At 40.7% G+C, this 21,022-nt stretch overlaps 1 protein-coding gene across 3 annotated transcripts in view; it reads left to right on the forward strand.

Moving 5' to 3' along the window:
• Positions 1–18,878, forward strand: part of lrrc6 (leucine rich repeat containing 6) — a 76,466-nt gene extending 57,588 nt beyond the window's left edge. For 2 of the 3 annotated variants that reach the window (XM_021612595.2, XM_021612596.2), the window contains exon 12: positions 18,407–18,878. In XM_021612595.2, the coding sequence (XP_021468270.1) occupies positions 18,407–18,560 (154 nt within the window). In that variant the 3' untranslated portion in view covers positions 18,561–18,878. The remainder of the gene's footprint in view (positions 1–18,406) is intronic. The other variant, XM_021612597.2, reaches the window with a different exon arrangement.
• Positions 18,879–21,022: the final 2,144 nt, after the last annotated feature.

Below are 21,022 nucleotides of genomic sequence, written 5' to 3' on the forward strand. Positions count from 1 at the left end.
CCCGACAGGATGCTCTCGATTGTGCATCTGTAAAAGTTTGAGAGTGTTTTAGGTGACAAGCCAAATTTCTTAAGCCTCCTGAGGTTGAAGAGGTGCTGTTGCGCCTTCTTCACCACGCTGTCTGTGTGAGTGGACCATCTCAGTTTGTCCGTGATGTGTACACCGAGGAACTTAAAACTTTCTACCTTCTCCACCACTGTGGAGGGGGGGGGGGGGGGGGGGGGCGGGGGGGGGGTTAAATGAATATTAAGTGTAAATGGGGAGAGGATGAGGGCAGAAGATGTTGGATTCCAGGCTAGAAGATTTCTACTGCTGGTTTTGGCAGAAAGTACATGCACCTCAGTGAATCAAATCAAATGTTATTGGTCACATACACATGGTTAGCAGATGTTAATGCGAGTGTAGCGAAATGCTTGTGCTTCTAGTTCCGACCGTGCAGTTATATCTAACAAGTAATCTAACAATTTCACAACAACTACCTTATACACACAAGTGTAGAGGAATAAGAATATGTACATATAAATATATGGATGAGCGATGGCTGTGCGGCATAGGCAAGATGCAGTAGATGATATAGAGTACAGTATATACAGTGGGGCAAAAAAGTATTTAGTCAGCCACCAATTATGCAAGTTCTCCCACTTAAAAAGATGATGATGTAATTTTCATCATAGGTACACTTCAACTATGATAGACAAAATGAGAAAAAAAATCCAGAAAATCACATTGTAGGATTTTTTTATGAATTTATTTGCAAATTATGTTAGGAAAATAAGTATTTGGTCTCCCACTTAAAAAGATGAGCGAGGCCTTTAATTTTCATCATAGGTACACTTCAACTATAACAGACAAAATGAGAAGAAAAAAAATCCAGAAGATTTTTAATGAATTTATTTGCAAATTATGGTGGAAAATAAGTATTTGGTCAGTAACAAAAGTTTATCTCAATACTTTGTTATATACCCTTTGTTGGCAATTGCAGAGGTCAAACGTTTTCTGTAAGTCTTCACAAGGTTTTCACACACTGTTGCTGGTATTTTGGCCCATTCCTCCATGCAGATCTCCTCTAGAGCAGTGATGTTTTGGGGCTGTTGCTGGGCAACACGGACTTTCAACTCCTTCCAAAGATTTTCTATGGGGTTGAGATCTGGAGACTGGCTAGGCCACTCCAGGACCTTGAAATGCCTCTTACGAAGCCATTCCTTCGTTGCCCGGGCGGTGTGTTTGGGATCATTGTCATGCTGAAAGACCCAGCCACGTTTCATCTTCAATGCCCTTGCTGATGGAAGGAGGTTTTCACTCAAAATCTCACGATACATGGCCCCATTCATTATTTCCTTTACACGGATCAGTCGTCCTGGTCCCTTTGCAGAAAAACAGCCCCAAAGCATGATGTTTCCACCCCCATGCTTCACAGTAGGTATGGTGTTCTTTGGATGCAACTCAGCATTCTTTGTCCTCCAAACACGACGAGTTGAGTTTTTACCAAAAAGTTATATTTTGGTTTCATCTGAACATATGACATTCTCCCAATCTTCTTCTGGATGATCCAAATGCTCTCTAGCAAACTTCAGACGGGCCTGGACATGTACTGACTTCAGAAGGGGGACACGTCTGGCACTGCAGGATTTGAGTCCCTGGCGGCGTAGTGTGTTACTGATGGTGGGCTTTGTTACTTTGGTCCCAGCTCTCTGCAGGTCATTCACTAGGTCCCCCCGTGTGGTTCTGGGATTTTTGCTCACCGTTCTTGTGATCATTTTGACCCCACGGGTTGAGATCTTGCGTGGAGCCCCAGATCGAGGGAGATTATCAGTGGTCTTGTATGTCTTCCATTTCCTAATAATTGCTCCCACAGTTGATTTCTTCAAACCAAGCTGCTTACCTATTGCAGATTCAGTCTTCCCAGCCTGGTGCAGGTCTACAATTTTGTTTCTGGTGTCCTTTGACAGCTCTTTGGTCTTGGCTATAGTGGAGTTTGGATTGTGACTGTTTTAGGTTGTGGACAGGTACTTTTATACTGATAACAAGTTCAAACAGGTGCCATTAATACAGGTAACGAGTGGAGGACAGGGGAGCCTCTTAAAGAAGAAGTTACAGGTCTGTGAGAGCCAGAAATCTTGCTTGTTTGTAGGTGACCAAATACTTATTTTCCAACATAATTTGCAAATAAATTCATTAGAAATTCTACAATGTGATTTTCTGGATTTTTTTTCTCATTTTGTCTGTCATAGTTGAAGTGTACCTATGATGAAAATTACAGGCCTCTCTCATCTTTTTAAGTGGGAGAACTTGCACAATTGATGGCTTACTAAATACTTTTTTGCTCCACTGTACATATGAGATGAGTAATGTAGGGCATGTAAACATTATTTAAAGTGGCATTGTTTAAAGTGACTAGTGATATATTTATAACATCCATTTTTTAATTATTAAAGTGGCTAGAGATTAGAGTCAGTATGTTGGCAGCAGCCACTCAATGTTAGTGATGGCTGTTTAACAGTCTGATGGCCTTGAGATAGAAGCTGTTTTTCAGTCTCTCGGTCCCAGCTCTGATGCACTTGTACTGACCTCGCCTTCTGGATGATAGCGGGGTGAACAGGCAGTGGCTCAGGTGGTTGTTGTCCTCTTTGGCCTTCCTGTGACATCGTGTGGTGTAGGTGTCCTGGAGGGCAGGTAGTTTGCCCCCGGTGATGCGTTGTGCAGACCTCACTACCCTCTGGAGAGCCTTACGGTTGTGGGCGGAGCAGTTGCTGTACCAAGCAGTGATACAGCCCGACAGGATGCTCTCGATTGTGCATCTGTAAAAGTTTGAGAGTGTTTTAGGTGACAAGCCAAATTTCTTAAGCCTCCTGAGGTTGAAGAGGTGCTGTTGCGCCTTCTTCACCACGCTGTCTGTGTGAGTGGACCATCTCAGTTTGTCCGTGATGTGTACACCGAGGAACTTAAAACTTTCTACCTTCTCCACCACTGTGGAGGGGGGGGGGGGGGGGGTTAAATGAATATTAAGTGTAAATGGGGAGAGGATGAGGGCAGAAGATGTTGGATTCCAGGCTAGAAGATTTCTACTGCTGGTTTTGGCAGAAAGTACATGCACCTCAGTGAATCAAATCAAATGTTATTGGTCACATACACATGGTTAGCAGATGTTAATGCGAGTGTAGCGAAATGCTTGTGCTTCTAGTTCCGACCGTGCAGTTATATCTAACAAGTAATCTAACAATTTCACAACAACTACCTTATACACACAAGTGTAGAGGAATAAGAATATGTACATATAAATATATGGATGAGCGATGGCTGTGCGGCATAGGCAAGATGCAGTAGATGATATAGAGTACAGTATATACAGTGGGGCAAAAAAGTATTTAGTCAGCCACCAATTATGCAAGTTCTCCCACTTAAAAAGATGATGATGTAATTTTCATCATAGGTACACTTCAACTATGATAGACAAAATGAGAAAAAAAATCCAGAAAATCACATTGTAGGATTTTTTTATGAATTTATTTGCAAATTATGTTAGGAAAATAAGTATTTGGTCTCCCACTTAAAAAGATGAGCGAGGCCTTTAATTTTCATCATAGGTACACTTCAACTATAACAGACAAAATGAGAAGAAAAAAAATCCAGAAGATTTTTAATGAATTTATTTGCAAATTATGGTGGAAAATAAGTATTTGGTCAGTAACAAAAGTTTATCTCAATACTTTGTTATATACCCTTTGTTGGCAATTGCAGAGGTCAAACGTTTTCTGTAAGTCTTCACAAGGTTTTCACACACTGTTGCTGGTATTTTGGCCCATTCCTCCATGCAGATCTCCTCTAGAGCAGTGATGTTTTGGGGCTGTTGCTGGGCAACACGGACTTTCAACTCCTTCCAAAGATTTTCTATGGGGTTGAGATCTGGAGACTGGCTAGGCCACTCCAGGACCTTGAAATGCCTCTTACGAAGCCATTCCTTCGTTGCCCGGGCGGTGTGTTTGGGATCATTGTCATGCTGAAAGACCCAGCCACGTTTCATCTTCAATGCCCTTGCTGATGGAAGGAGGTTTTCACTCAAAATCTCACGATACATGGCCCCATTCATTATTTCCTTTACACGGATCAGTCGTCCTGGTCCCTTTGCAGAAAAACAGCCCCAAAGCATGATGTTTCCACCCCCATGCTTCACAGTAGGTATGGTGTTCTTTGGATGCAACTCAGCATTCTTTGTCCTCCAAACACGACGAGTTGAGTTTTTACCAAAAAGTTATATTTTGGTTTCATCTGAACATATGACATTCTCCCAATCTTCTTCTGGATGATCCAAATGCTCTCTAGCAAACTTCAGACGGGCCTGGACATGTACTGACTTCAGAAGGGGGACACGTCTGGCACTGCAGGATTTGAGTCCCTGGCGGCGTAGTGTGTTACTGATGGTGGGCTTTGTTACTTTGGTCCCAGCTCTCTGCAGGTCATTCACTAGGTCCCCCCGTGTGGTTCTGGGATTTTTGCTCACCGTTCTTGTGATCATTTTGACCCCACGGGTTGAGATCTTGCGTGGAGCCCCAGATCGAGGGAGATTATCAGTGGTCTTGTATGTCTTCCATTTCCTAATAATTGCTCCCACAGTTGATTTCTTCAAACCAAGCTGCTTACCTATTGCAGATTCAGTCTTCCCAGCCTGGTGCAGGTCTACAATTTTGTTTCTGGTGTCCTTTGACAGCTCTTTGGTCTTGGCTATAGTGGAGTTTGGATTGTGACTGTTTTAGGTTGTGGACAGGTACTTTTATACTGATAACAAGTTCAAACAGGTGCCATTAATACAGGTAACGAGTGGAGGACAGGGGAGCCTCTTAAAGAAGAAGTTACAGGTCTGTGAGAGCCAGAAATCTTGCTTGTTTGTAGGTGACCAAATACTTATTTTCCAACATAATTTGCAAATAAATTCATTAGAAATTCTACAATGTGATTTTCTGGATTTTTTTTCTCATTTTGTCTGTCATAGTTGAAGTGTACCTATGATGAAAATTACAGGCCTCTCTCATCTTTTTAAGTGGGAGAACTTGCACAATTGATGGCTTACTAAATACTTTTTTGCTCCACTGTACATATGAGATGAGTAATGTAGGGCATGTAAACATTATTTAAAGTGGCATTGTTTAAAGTGACTAGTGATATATTTATAACATCCATTTTTTAATTATTAAAGTGGCTAGAGATTTGAGTCAGTATGTTGGCAGCAGCCACTCAATGTTAGTGATGGCTGTTTAACAGTCTGATGGCCTTGAGATAGAAGCTGTTTTTCAGTCTCTCGGTCCCAGCTCTGATGCACTTGTACTGACCTCGCCTTCTGGATGATAGCGGGGTGAACAGGCAGTGGCTCAGGTGGTTGTTGTCCTCTTTGGCCTTCCTGTGACATCGTGTGGTGTAGGTGTCCTGGAGGGCAGGTAGTTTGCCCCCGGTGATGCGTTGTGCAGACCTCACTACCCTCTGGAGAGCCTTACGGTTGTGGGCGGAGCAGTTGCTGTACCAAGCAGTGATACAGCCCGACAGGATGCTCTCGATTGTGCATCTGTAAAAGTTTGAGAGTGTTTTAGGTGACAAGCCAAATTTCTTAAGCCTCCTGAGGTTGAAGAGGTGCTGTTGCGCCTTCTTCACCACGCTGTCTGTGTGAGTGGACCATCTCAGTTTGTCCGTGATGTGTACACCGAGGAACTTAAAACTTTCTACCTTCTCCACCACTGTGGAGGGGGGGGGGGGGGGGGGGTTAAATGAATATTAAGTGTAAATGGGGAGAGGATGAGGGCAGAAGATGTTGGATTCCAGGCTAGAAGATTTCTACTGCTGGTTTTGGCAGAAAGTACATGCACCTCAGTGAATCAAATCAAATGTTATTGGTCACATACACATGGTTAGCAGATGTTAATGCGAGTGTAGCGAAATGCTTGTGCTTCTAGTTCCGACCGTGCAGTTATATCTAACAAGTAATCTAACAATTTCACAACAACTACCTTATACACACAAGTGTAGAGGAATAAGAATATGTACATATAAATATATGGATGAGCGATGGCTGTGCGGCATAGGCAAGATGCCGTAGATGATATAGAGTACAGTATATACAGTGGGGCAAAAAAGTATTTAGTCAGCCACCAATTATGCAAGTTCTCCCACTTAAAAAGATGATGATGTAATTTTCATCATAGGTACACTTCAACTATGATAGACAAAATGAGAAAAAAAATCCAGAAAATCACATTGTAGGATTTTTTTATGAATTTATTTGCAAATTATGTTAGGAAAATAAGTATTTGGTCTCCCACTTAAAAAGATGAGCGAGGCCTTTAATTTTCATCATAGGTACACTTCAACTATAACAGACAAAATGAGAAGAAAAAAAATCCAGAAGATTTTTAATGAATTTATTTGCAAATTATGGTGGAAAATAAGTATTTGGTCAGTAACAAAAGTTTATCTCAATACTTTGTTATATACCCTTTGTTGGCAATTGCAGAGGTCAAACGTTTTCTGTAAGTCTTCACAAGGTTTTCACACACTGTTGCTGGTATTTTGGCCCATTCCTCCATGCAGATCTCCTCTAGAGCAGTGATGTTTTGGGGCTGTTGCTGGGCAACACGGACTTTCAACTCCTTCCAAAGATTTTCTATGGGGTTGAGATCTGGAGACTGGCTAGGCCACTCCAGGACCTTGAAATGCCTCTTACGAAGCCATTCCTTCGTTGCCCGGGCGGTGTGTTTGGGATCATTGTCATGCTGAAAGACCCAGCCACGTTTCATCTTCAATGCCCTTGCTGATGGAAGGAGGTTTTCACTCAAAATCTCACGATACATGGCCCCATTCATTATTTCCTTTACACGGATCAGTCGTCCTGGTCCCTTTGCAGAAAAACAGCCCCAAAGCATGATGTTTCCACCCCCATGCTTCACAGTAGGTATGGTGTTCTTTGGATGCAACTCAGCATTCTTTGTCCTCCAAACACGACGAGTTGAGTTTTTACCAAAAAGTTATATTTTGGTTTCATCTGAACATATGACATTCTCCCAATCTTCTTCTGGATGATCCAAATGCTCTCTAGCAAACTTCAGACGGGCCTGGACATGTACTGACTTCAGAAGGGGGACACGTCTGGCACTGCAGGATTTGAGTCCCTGGCGGCGTAGTGTGTTACTGATGGTGGGCTTTGTTACTTTGGTCCCAGCTCTCTGCAGGTCATTCACTAGGTCCCCCCGTGTGGTTCTGGGATTTTTGCTCACCGTTCTTGTGATCATTTTGACCCCACGGGTTGAGATCTTGCGTGGAGCCCCAGATCGAGGGAGATTATCAGTGGTCTTGTATGTCTTCCATTTCCTAATAATTGCTCCCACAGTTGATTTCTTCAAACCAAGCTGCTTACCTATTGCAGATTCAGTCTTCCCAGCCTGGTGCAGGTCTACAATTTTGTTTCTGGTGTCCTTTGACAGCTCTTTGGTCTTGGCTATAGTGGAGTTTGGATTGTGACTGTTTTAGGTTGTGGACAGGTACTTTTATACTGATAACAAGTTCAAACAGGTGCCATTAATACAGGTAACGAGTGGAGGACAGGGGAGCCTCTTAAAGAAGAAGTTACAGGTCTGTGAGAGCCAGAAATCTTGCTTGTTTGTAGGTGACCAAATACTTATTTTCCAACATAATTTGCAAATAAATTCATTAGAAATTCTACAATGTGATTTTCTGGATTTTTTTTCTCATTTTGTCTGTCATAGTTGAAGTGTACCTATGATGAAAATTACAGGCCTCTCTCATCTTTTTAAGTGGGAGAACTTGCACAATTGATGGCTTACTAAATACTTTTTTGCTCCACTGTACATATGAGATGAGTAATGTAGGGCATGTAAACATTATTTAAAGTGGCATTGTTTAAAGTGACTAGTGATATATTTATAACATCCATTTTTTAATTATTAAAGTGGCTAGAGATTTGAGTCAGTATGTTGGCAGCAGCCACTCAATGTTAGTGATGGCTGTTTAACAGTCTGATGGCCTTGAGATAGAAGCTGTTTTTCAGTCTCTCGGTCCCAGCTCTGATGCACTTGTACTGACCTCGCCTTCTGGATGATAGCGGGGTGAACAGGCAGTGGCTCAGGTGGTTGTTGTCCTCTTTGGCCTTCCTGTGACATCGTGTGGTGTAGGTGTCCTGGAGGGCAGGTAGTTTGCCCCCGGTGATGCGTTGTGCAGACCTCACTACCCTCTGGAGAGCCTTACGGTTGTGGGCGGAGCAGTTGCTGTACCAAGCAGTGATACAGCCCGACAGGATGCTCTCGATTGTGCATCTGTAAAAGTTTGAGAGTGTTTTAGGTGACAAGCCAAATTTCTTAAGCCTCCTGAGGTTGAAGAGGTGCTGTTGCGCCTTCTTCACCACGCTGTCTGTGTGAGTGGACCATCTCAGTTTGTCCGTGATGTGTACACCGAGGAACTTAAAACTTTCTACCTTCTCCACCACTGTCCCGTCAATGTGGATAGGGGGGTGCTCCCTCTGCTGTTTCCTGAAGTCCACGGTCATATTCTTTGTTTTGTTTACGTTGAGTGTGAGGTTATTTTCCTGACACCACACTCCGAGGGCCCTCATCTCCTCCCTGTAGGCCGTCTTGTTGTTTTTGGTAATCAAGCCTACCACTGTAGTGTCGTCTGCAAACGTTGGAGGTGTGCATAGCCACGCAGTCATGGGTGAACAGGGAGTACAGGAGAGGGCTGAGAGGTTGTTTCCTACCCTCACCACCTGGGGGCGGCAGCCTTGCAAGGGTTAACACGTTTAAATGTTTTACTCACATTGGCTGCGGTGAAGGTGGCACTGTATTGTCCTCAAAGTTATTTAGTTTGTCTGGGAGCAAGACGTTGGTGTCTGCGATGGGGATGCTTTTCTTTTTGTAATCCGTGATTGACTGTAGACTCTGCCACATACGTCTCATGTCTGAGACGTTGAATTGTGACTGATTGTTTGTATTCGGTCATTGTTCCGGTCTCCTTGCCGTGATTAAAAGCAGTGGTTCAGTTTTGCGCGAATGCTGCCATCAATCCACGGTTTCTGGTTGGGGAAGGTTTTAATAGTCCCCGTGGGTACAACATCACCGATGCACTTGCTAATAAACTCGCTCACCGAATCAGCATATACATCAATGTTGTTGTCTGAGGCTATCCGGAACATATCATATTCGTGATCGAAGCATAATTGAAGCGTGGAATCAGATTGGTCGGACCAGCGTTGAACAGACCTAAGCACGGGCGTTTCCTGTTTTAGTTTCTGAGAGCTGTTTTGTGTGTTGTTTATCGATGGGTAGCCTTGTGTGTTATATTATTAAAATTATGTGTCGTAAGCTCTCCTATCTCTGATAAGAACCCCTGTTTTTAAGGGGAGTTGCAAATAATGCTAGTACCTGTATTTTCTTAAACCAATCATGTAAGCAGGCGCTCATTTGAATTTGAAAAAGTAAAGTTATTTATTTTATGATGGAAAACAATGATATCTAAGCTACTTTTTTATTTAAATGCTTTGGTTAACTCTTTGTGCAGACTTTGAAGGACCTATGTTACCTTTTAAGCATCCCAAAATTGACACAGAAGTACCTTATTTACATAAGTATTGAGACCCTTTGCTATGAGACTCGAAATTGAGCTCAGGTGCATCCTGTTTCCATTGATCATCCTTGAGATGTTTCTACAACTTGATTGGAGTCCACCTGTGGTAAAGTCAATTGATTGGACATGATTTGGAAAGGCACACAGCTGTCTATATAAGGTCCCACAGTTGACAATGTATGTCAGAGCAAAAACCAAGCTATGAGATCGAAAGGATTGTGCGAAGAGCTCCGAGACAGGATTGTGTCAAGGCACAGATCTGGGGAAGGTTACCAAAACATGTCTTCAGCATTGAAGTTCCCCAAGAACACGGTGGCCTCCATCATTCTTAATTGGAAGAAGTTTAGAAGCACCAATACTCTTACTAGAGCTGGCTTTCCGGCCAAACTGAGCAATTGGGGGAGAAGGGCCTTGGTCAGAGAGGTGACCAAGAACCTCTTGTCTACAAATTATCAGCTTATTAAGAAACAAAGTTCATGAAATCAATAACTTGCTAGTGACAAATTACATTCATATTCTGACTCTGAAACTCACTTAGATAATATCTTTAATGATACAGTGGTAGCAAAACATGGTTATAACATCTACAGAAAAGCCAATGGGGGCAGTGTTGCGGTCTATATTTAGAGCCACATTCCTGTAAAGCTTTGAGAGGATGCCATGTTAAATACTGTTGAAGTAATATGGCTACAGGTTCACCTGCCTCACCTAACGCTCATTATTGTGGGAAACTGCTATAAACCACAAAGTCCTAACAATCAGTATCTGTATAATATGTGTGAAAATATTGATAATGTATGTGATATCAACAGAGAGGTATATTTTCTGGAGGACCTAATTGACTGGCTCTCATCAAGCTGCCTAATCAAGAAAAAGCTTCAAACTGTAACCAGTGCCTGGAACCTGGTTCAGGTTATCAGTCATGGTTTGTAACTACCATGGTAGTTACAAACAGCACAGGAATGAAATCATCAACATGTTTTGATCACATCTTTACTAATGCTGCAGAAATGTGCTTGAAAGCAGTATCCAAATCCACCGGTTGTAGTGATCATAATATAGTAGCCATATCTAGGAAAACCAGAGTTCAAAAGGCTGGGCCTAATATAGTGTATAAGAGGTCATTATTATTATTGTTGTCTATCAACAATGACAAGCCACATGGGTCAGACAACTTGGATGGAAAATTACTGAGGATAATAGCAGACTATATTGCCACTCCTATTTGCCATATCTTCAATCAAAGCCTACTAGAAAGTGTGTGCCCTCAGGCCTGGAGGAAAGGAAAAGTCATTATGCTACCCAAAAATAGTAAAGCCCCCTTTACTGGCTCAAATAGGCGACCAATCAGCCCGTTAGCAATCCTTAGTACATTTCTGTGAAAAAATGGTTTGACCAGATACAATGCTATTTCACAGTAAGCAAATTGACAGACTTTTAGCACGCTTATAGGGAAGAACATTCAACATGCACGACACTTAGATAAATGACTGAGAAATTGATGATAAAAAGATTGTTGGAGCTGTTTTGTTAACCTTTTGTGACTAGGGGCAGTATTTTCATTTTTGGAAAAAAAACATTTCCGTAGTAAACAAGATATTTTGTCAGGACAAGATGCTAGAATATGCATATAATTGAAAGCTTAGGATAGAAAACACTCTAAAGTTTCCAAAACTGTAAAAATATTGTCTGTGAGTATAACAGAACTTATGTTGCAGGCTAAAGCCTGAGAAAAATCCAATCCGGAAGTGCCTCATGTTTTGAATAGTGCTGCGTTCCAATGTGTCCCTATTGAGCAGTGAATGGGCTATCAACCAGATTACTCTTTCTCCGTATTCCCGAAGGTGTCTACAGCATTGTGACGTAGTTTTACGCATTTATGTTGAAGAATACCCATAGGCGGCTACATTGCGCAAGTGGTCACCTGATGCTCCCAGAGAGATTCTCGCGTAAAATACAGAGGTAGCCAATACTCCAATCGGTCCTACTGAAAAACTAATTGTCCCAATGGATATATTATCGAATAGATATTTGAAAAACACCTTGAGGATTGATTATAAACAACGTTTGCCATGTTTCTGTCGATATTATGAAGCTAATTTGGAATATTTTTTGCCATTTTCGTAACCGCAATTTCCGGGCGATTTCTCAGCCAAACGTGAAGAACAAACAGAGCTATTTCGCCTACAAAAGTAATATTTTGGGAAAAAAGGAACATTTGCTATCTAACTGGGAGTCTTGTGAGTGAAAACATCCAAAGGTAAACAATTTAATTTGATTGTTTTTCTGATTTCCGTGACCAAGTTACCTGCTGCTAGCTGAACAAAATGCTATGCTAGGCTATCGATAAACTTACACAAATGCTTGTCTAGCTTTGGCTGTAAAACATATTTTGAAAATCTGAGATGACAGGGTGATTTACAAAAGGCTAAACTGTGTCTCAATATATTTCACTTGTGATTTTCATGAATAGGAATATTTTCTAGTAATATTTATGTCCGTTGCGTTATGCTAATTAGTGTCAGATGATGACAACGGTCCCGTTCACGGGATGGGGTGTCACTAGAGGTTAACCAGTTGCGGCGAGCAAACCCGGATCCGGGATCCTATTTATAGACCTAAGCTCATTACCATAACGCAACGTTAACTATTCATGAAAATCGCAAATGAAATGAAATAAATATGCTAGCTCTCAAGCTTAGCCTTTTGTTTACAACACTGTCATCTCAGATTTTCAAAATATGCTTTTCAACCATAGCAAAACAAGCATTTGTGTAAGAGTATTGATACCTAGCGTAGCATTTAGCGTAGCATTTAGCGTAGCATTTAGCATGCAACATTTTCACAAAAACAAGAAAAGCCTTCAAATAAAATAATTTACCTTCGAAGAACTTCAGATGTTTTCAATGAGGACACTCTCAGTTAGATAGCAAATGTTCAGTTTTTCCAAAAAGATTCTTTGTGTATTAGAAATCGCTCCGTTTTGTACATCATGTTTGGCTACCAAAAAAAACTGTATCCAGGAGTGTATTTATCCCTGCAAGCTCATTAGCATAACGCAACATTAACTATTCATGAAAATCGCAAATGAAATGAAATAAATATGCTAGCTCTCAAGCTTAGCCTTTTGTTAACAACACTGTAATCTCAGATTTTCAAAATATGCTTCTCAACCATAGGAAAACAATCATTTGTGTAACAGTAGCTAGCTAGCGTAGCATTTAGCATTAGCATTAGTGTTAGCATTTAGCAGGCAACATTTTCACAAAAAAAACAGAAAAGCATTCAAATAAAATAATTTACCTTTGAAGAACTTCAGATATTTTCAATTAGGAGACTCTGTTAGATAGCAAATGTTAAGTTTTTCCTGAAAGATTATTTGTTTAGGAGAAATCGCTCCGTTTGGTGCGTCACGTTTGGCTACCAAAAAAATCCGAAAATCCAGTCATCAATACGCCGAACCTTTTTCCAAATGAACTCCATAATATCGACTGAAACATGGCAAACGTTGTTTAGAACCAATCCTCAAGGTGTTTTTCACATATCTCTTCGATGATATATCCTTCGTGGAAGTGTGCTTTCTGTCCTGAATCCCAGGAGAAAATGCCCGCAATTGAAGATTACGCACCAATTTAGACAAAGGACACCGGGCGGACCCCTGGAAAATGTAGTCTCTTATGGCCAATCTTCCAATGATATGCCTACAAATACGTCACAATGCTGCAGACATCTTGAAGAAACGACAGAAAGCGCAGGCTCGTTCCTGCTGCATTCACAGCCATATAAGGAGACATTGGAAAACAGAGCTTCAGAAATTCTGCTCATTTCCTGTTTGAAGTTTCATCTTGGTTTCGCATGTAGCATGAGTTCTGTGGCACTCACAGATAATATCTTTGCAGTTTTGGAAACGTTAGCCTGTTTTCTTTACAAAGCTGTCAATTATATGCATAGTCGAGCATCTTTTCGTGACAAAATATTGCGCTTAAAACGGGCACGTTTTTTTATCCAATAATGAAATAGCGCCCCCATAGATTCAACAGGTTAAACTTCAGTGCGGCCTTTGACATCATGGATCATAGTCTGCTTCTGGAAAAACGTATGTGCTATGGCTTTACACACCTGCTATAGTGTGGATAAAGAGTGTTGTGTCTGGACTATCGTTAAATGTGAAGACTTATTTATATAAAATAATTTCTCTAGGTTTAATTATTACATGATTAAACTAATCATGGAAACATGAATTAACTAAGAAGTCGGGGCACCACGGAAAATGTTGATTACAAAGTTATAATTTTCCAAATATAACTCTATCAACAAATTCTTAATGTGTTTCCTCATTAGTCTCATTCCAAACGTCATAAAATTATTGGTTATCTGCACGAACCCTAGTTTCCATAATGAATCAACAATATACAAATTGGCTTAATTATTTATTTCCTAACTAACTAAATAATCACAGAAATGCATAAAACAAACAGTAGATGTTGGTTACTAACAATGATAGAAAAGTCCCTAGTGGTCTAAGCCGATATGATTGTTTGGTAGACAAAGAAAAGGGGTGGGGACTGAGAAAGAGCGGGAAAGACTAAATGGATTCACTACACATAGTCTATAATTATATTCATTGAATTGCTAATCCTTTGCACATGAATGACCGCTCATTCGAGAATAATTGCAATTTATATATTTACGCCTGTTTGTCGTTATTGTCTTCTCTGTTGGAATCCTCGATCTTCCTGTAGATTTCATCAGAGTCTCTGGTTAACTTTCCCAGAAGTCACAATGTCTTTCGTGGTTGTACTTCAGAGTACCATTCGGAAATGTTCTAATAGAATAGATGCTTCGGCAGTTATTGATATTCTTGTTCTAGGTTTATGTAATTTCTAGCTGCAGACTAATAATTTGTGTCGTCAAGAATTTGCCCTTATTCTGTAGTGATCGATTAGTCTCAGAGTTTAACCATTTCCAGCTATGTAGCCAAAACTACAGCTGTATGGTCTCCGTGGCCTATAGAATTGTTGCCATTCCAATGTGGGGACTCCTGTCCCATCATTCTCTGACTTCTTAACCATTCGAGATGTCTGGCTTACCGTGGGTCTCTTTGGCATGAAATTTACATTTCGTAACGGGAGGTTATATACTCTGGAGTAAAAAAGGGGGTTACATGACCCCAACGTAATGTCTATGCTCACATGGGCGTGGCCACTGACTAGGTCATCTTTATTTGAAAATCCATACTCTCATTTAGAAGGTTAACATCACATGGCATCTTTTCACGAACAGTTTCATATTTAATCACGTACAGTGCCTTGCGAAAGTATTCGGCCCCCTTGAACTTTGCGACCTTTTGCCACATTTCAGGCTTCAAACATAAAGATATAAAACTGTATTTTTTTTTTGAAGAATCAACAACAAGTGGGACACAATCATGAAGTGGAACGACATTTATTGGATATTTCAAACTTTTTTAACAAATCAAAAACTGAAAAATTGGGTGTGCAAAATTATTCAGCCCCCTTAAGTTAATACTTTGTAGCGCCACCCTTTGCTGCGATTACAGCTGTAAATCGCTTGGGGTATGTCTCTATCAGTTTTGCACATCGAGAGACTGAAATTTTTCCCCATTCCTCCTTGCAAAACAGCTCGAGCTCAGTGAGGTTGGATGGAGAGCATTTGTGAACAGCAGTTTTCAGTTCTTTCCACAGATTCTCGATTGGATTCAGGTCTGGACTTTGACTTGGCCATTCTAACACCTGGATATGTTTATTTTTGAACCATTCCATTGTAGATTTTGCTTTATGTTTTGGATCATTGTCTTGTTGGAAGACAAATCTCCGTCCCAGTCTCAGGTCTTTTGCAGACTCCATCAGGTTTTCTTCCAGAATGGTCCTGTATTTGGCTCCATCCATCTTCCCATCAATTTTAACCATCTTCCCTGTCCCTGCTGAAGAAAAGCAGGCCCAAACCATGATGCTGCCATCACCATGTTTGACAGTGGGTATGGTGTGTTCAGGGTGATGAGCTGTGTTGCTTTTATGCCAAACATAACGTTTTGCATTGTTGCCAAAAAGTTCAATTTTGGTTTCATCTGACCAGAGCACATTCTTCCACATGTTTGGTGTGTCTCCCAGATGGCTTGTGGCAAACTTTAAACAACACTTTTTATGGATATCTTTAAGAAATGGCTTTCTTCTTGCCACTCTTCTATAAAGGCCAGATTTGTGCAATATACGACTGATTGTTGTCCTATGGACAGAGTCTCCCACCTCAGCTGTAGATCTCTGCAGTTCATCCAGAGTGGTCATGGGCCTCTTGGCTGCATCTCTGATCAGTCTTCTCCTTGTATGAGCTGAAAGTTTAGAGGGACGGCCAGGTCTTGGTAGATTTGCAGTGGTCTGATACTCCTTCCATTTCAATATTATCGCTTGCACAGTGCTCCTTGGGATGTTTAAAGCTTGGGAAATCTCTTTGTATCCAAATCCGGCTTTAAACTTCTTCACAACAGTATCTCGGACCTGCCTGGTGTGTTCCTTGTTCTTCATGATGCTCTCTGCGCTTTTAACGGACCTCTGAGACTATCACAGTGCAGGTGCATTTATACGGAGACTTGATTACACACAGGTGGATTGTATTTATCATCATTAGTCATTTAGGTCAACATTGGATCATTCCGCGCTCTTCACTGAATTTCTGGAGAGAGTTTGCTGCACTGAAAGTAAAGGGGCTGAATAATTTTGCACGCCCAATTTTTCAGTTTTTGATTTGTTAAAAAAGTTTGAAATATCCAATAAATGATTGTGTCCCACTTGTTGTTGATTCTTCACAAAAAAATACAGTTTTATATCTTTATGTTTGAAGCCTGAAATGTGGCAAAAGGTCGCAAAGTTCAAGGGGGCCGAATACTTTCGCAAGGCACTGTACGTTTCACAATATTTACATGTAAACCTGACAGCTGGGAAATGTACACTTGAAGAGATACAGTTATGTGTTATTCCTGTCTTTCATGAAATCACCAAATGAAACACACTCAACATTACTGTCACTTAAGTGTCCACGGACCATTCACACATTCTCAAAAGTTGAAATATTGTTTAGTTCTCCCAAAATGGGATTAGGAGTTTTGAACTAAGAGAAGCTCTTTGTTCTGTTAGACTCTCTCCCTCAAAACGGCATGGAAGTTTCTACCAGGTATGTATGACCCGTCGGAAAACCATAAAACTGCCCCCCGGGGCACATCATGACAAGAGTTACCTGTCTAACAGAACACAGAGGGTGTACTTTAATGGAAGCCTCACCAACAAATTCCAGGTAGAATCAGGAATTCCCCAGAGCAGCTGTCTAGGCCCTTTGAAAAAAATAATCTTTACTAATGTCATGGCACTAGCTTTGAGTAAAGCCAGTATGTCTATGTATGAGGATGACTCAACACTATACATGTCAGCTACTACAGTGAGTGAAATTACTGCAACACTTAACAAAGAGCTGCAGTTAGTTTCAGAATGGGTGGCAAGGAATAAATTAGTACTAAATATTTTAAAAACTAAATGCATTGTTTTTGGGACAAATCATTCACTAAACCCTGAACCTCAACTAAATATTGTAATGAATAGAGCAAGTTGTGGTGACTAAACTGCTGGAGTAACCCTGGATTGTAAACTGTCATGGTAAAAACATGTCGATGCAGTAGGAGCTAAGATGGGGAAAAGTCTGTCCATAATAAAGCCGTCCTCTGCCTTCTTAGCAACATTATCAACAAGGCAGGTCTTACAGGCCCTAGTTTTGTCGCAATTGGACTACTGTCCAGTCATTTGGTCAGGTGCCACAAAGAAGGATCAAGGAAAATAACAATTTGCTCAGAACATTGCAGGGCAGTAAGGGTGGCCCTTAAATGTATGCATGTCAATCTCTCATGGCTCAAAGTAGAGGAGAGATTGAATTCATCACCACCACTTGTTTTTGTAAGAAGTAGTAACATGCTGAATGCACCGAGCTGTCTGTTTTTAAACTACTAGCACCCATGCATATGCACCCCATTAGACATGCCACCAGAGGTCTCTTCACAGTCCCCAAGTCCAGAACAGACTATGGGAGGCGCATAGTACTACATAGAGCTGTGACTACATGGAACTATATTCCACATCAGGTAACTGATGCAACAAAAACAAAGATACAAAAATAATAATAATAAAAATACAACTTATGGAACAGCAGGGACTGTGAAGAGACACACACAAAGGCACAGACACACATACAAATGCACATGCTAAACACACACACTCTACACACATGGATTTTGTATTGTAGATATGTGGTAGTAGGGTAGTGGCCTCAGGGAAAACACAACTTAGTGTGTTGTGAAATGTGTTATGAAATGTAATATTTGTAATTTTATATAACTGCCTTAATGTTGGTGGACCCCATGGAGATCCTTAATAAATACAAATAACTTGAGGCTATCTGCTGTCCATAAAGTGATGTGTGTCCTGCCGTGGAGTATTTCTGTGTGTGTAATGTAGTCTTTGTGTTTGTAATATGGATTATGTGTAGTATTATAAACTGTGCATACTTTATAAATAACACACATGCATTATTTAGCACTTTCCCTGATTATTACATTTGGTTCCCTGGTACCAGTCAAGAGCAGCAGTATAATGAAAGTATTTGATGTACTCATTTGGAAGGAAGGAAATATTTATTTTAAGGAAGCCAGCCATAATCATATAAGTGACATACAATTTGTATAAATCCTTTCCATATGGCTTGGTTAACTTGGTATTTGTTCCCATTATAGAAAAGGTAACAACCGGCAGAGGTTGGAGGTGGATCCCAGTAAACACTCGGGGGTCGACTTGGCCAACATTGTCCCACGAGAGAACAGGGCTGGAGAGCAGACCATCTTTTATGATAACTTTGTGGACGACCCAGACGTTCCCCCTTTGATGTGAGAGTGAAAATCAAAAATCGGTCTGACAAATTTATGAACACATAAATCTTCATATCATCTGACATCAATGTAAAACATATTTAATACAGTAAATGCAAGATTTGTCTATCCAGCAGATCTTTTTGAATGTTGTGCAAGTGAGAGATTCTCATAGATGTCAGTACAGTATATCATTGTGTATTGTTATGGTGGTCGTACAAGAAACCCTCCTGAACGTGTGTTTATTTACTCTGTAGTCCATTTTTATTTGAACTGAGTTATATCCTTTCCTGTTTACATTGGTGATGTTCCCCACATAAAAAAATTATATAGTTTAGTACACACTGTAGTATCTCTCGATTTATTTGTAGTACTTACTATAGAATAGTGTTGTATACTGTAGAATACTTTATTAAATACTACAGTATTATCTGCATACAAAAAAACACTATAGTAAATACTACATTATTTAGTTTGTATATACCCTGCCCATTCCCGTCCCCCATATTGCAATTTGTGCCACCCATGAGTAAGAAACCTACACACCAAGTATTGTGTTCCAGACAGGTTGTAGAAAAGAGCAGAAGTGCTGTTCAGAGTCCAGTCTTACTTACAGGTTACATGTTATCAAAAATGTGTTTTTATTATTTCTCCAGTAGGTTTTCTAAAGGAGAAAGCCTCTACTTCTACAGTATGTTAAAGATAAAACAAAAACACTTCAGTAAATAGTACAGTCCTTACAAACACTACAGTAAATACTACAGTATACTACAATCTGCAAAAATATGACATTAATTACTATAGTATATACTACAGTTTTCTTTTACTACAGTATTTATACTATAGTTAACTGAAAATACTATAGAAAACTACAGTAAAGTCAGCAAAAACACTATAGTAAATACTATATTATTTATACCATAGTATACTATAGTACACAGTGCATTCGGAAAAGTATTCAGACCCCTTCACTTTTTACATTAAAAAAAAAAAACATTTTTAAGCCTTATTCTAAAAACTCATCAGTCTGCACACAATACCCCATAAAAAATAAAATCAGAAATACCTTATTTACATAAGTATTCAAGCCCTTTGCTATGAGACTCGAAATTGAGATCAGGTGCATCCTGTATCCATTGATCATCCTTGTTTCTACAACTTGATTTGAGTCCACCTGTGGTAAATTAAATTGATTGGACTCTATTTGGGAAAGGCACACACCTGTCTATATAAAGGTCCCACCGTTGACAGTTTGTCAGAGCAAAAACCAAGCCATGAGGTCAAAGGAATTGTCCGTAGAGCTCCAAGATAGTATTGTGTCAAGGCACAGATCTGGAGAAGGGTACCAAAAAATTCTGCAGCATTGAAGGTCCCCAAGAACACAGTAACCTCCATCATGCTTTAATGGAAGAAGATTGGAACCACCAAGACTCTTCCTAGAGCTGGCCGCCTGGCCAAAACTGAGCAATCGAGGGATAAGGGCCTTGGTCAGGGAGGTGACCAAGAACCCGATGGTCATTCTGACAGAGTTTCAGAATTTCTCTGTGGAGATGGGAGAATCTTCCAGAAGGACAACCATCTCTGCAGCACTCCACCAATCAGGCCTTTTTGGTAGTGGTTAGACGGAAGCAACTAAAATGCACATGACAGCCCGCTTAGAGTTAGCCAAAAGGCACCTAAAGGACTCTCAGACCATGAGAAACAAGCTTCTCTGGTTTTGACGAAATCAAGATTGAATTCCAAGCATCATGTCTGGAGGAAACCTGGCAACATCCCTACCGGGAAGCATGGTGGTGGCAGCATCATGCTGTGAGGATGTTTTTCAGCGGCAGGGAATGGGAGACTAGTCAGGATCGAGGGAAAGATGAATGGAGCAAAGTACAGAGAGATCCTTGATGAAAACCTGTTCCATAGTATTCAGGACCTCGGACTGGGGCGAATGTTCACCTTCCAGCAGTACAACAACCCTAAGCACACAGCCAAGACAATGCAGGAGTGGCTTCGGGACAAGTCTCTGAATGTCCTTGAGTGGCCCAGCCAGAGCCCAGACTTCAACCTGATCGATCATCTCTGGAGACACCTGGAAATAGCTGTGCATTAACGCTCTCCATCCAACCTGACAGAGCTTGAGAGGATCTGCAGAGAAGAATGGGAGAAACTCCCCAAATACAGGTGTGCCAAGCTTATAGTGTCACACCTTTGGCAGCTGTAATCGCTGCCAAAGGTGCTTCAACAAAGTACTGAGTAAAAATGTATAGAAACCTGTTTTTGCTTTGTCATAATGGGGTATTGTGTGTAGATTGATGAGGGGGTAAAACAATTTAATCAATTTTAGAATAAGGCTGTAACGTAACAAAATGTGGAACAAGTCAAGGGGTCGGAATACTTTTCCGAATGCACTGCACTATAGTATTGTTTCATGTGATCCATCCCTCAGTTGCCTACCAAAGCACATTTTTCTTCACAGTGAATGCTGTCCAAACT

The sequence above is a fragment of the Oncorhynchus mykiss genome, chromosome 8 (genome assembly GCF_013265735.2).
Source record: "Oncorhynchus mykiss isolate Arlee chromosome 8, USDA_OmykA_1.1, whole genome shotgun sequence".
In the NCBI taxonomy this organism is placed as follows: Eukaryota; Metazoa; Chordata; class Actinopteri; order Salmoniformes; family Salmonidae; genus Oncorhynchus; species Oncorhynchus mykiss.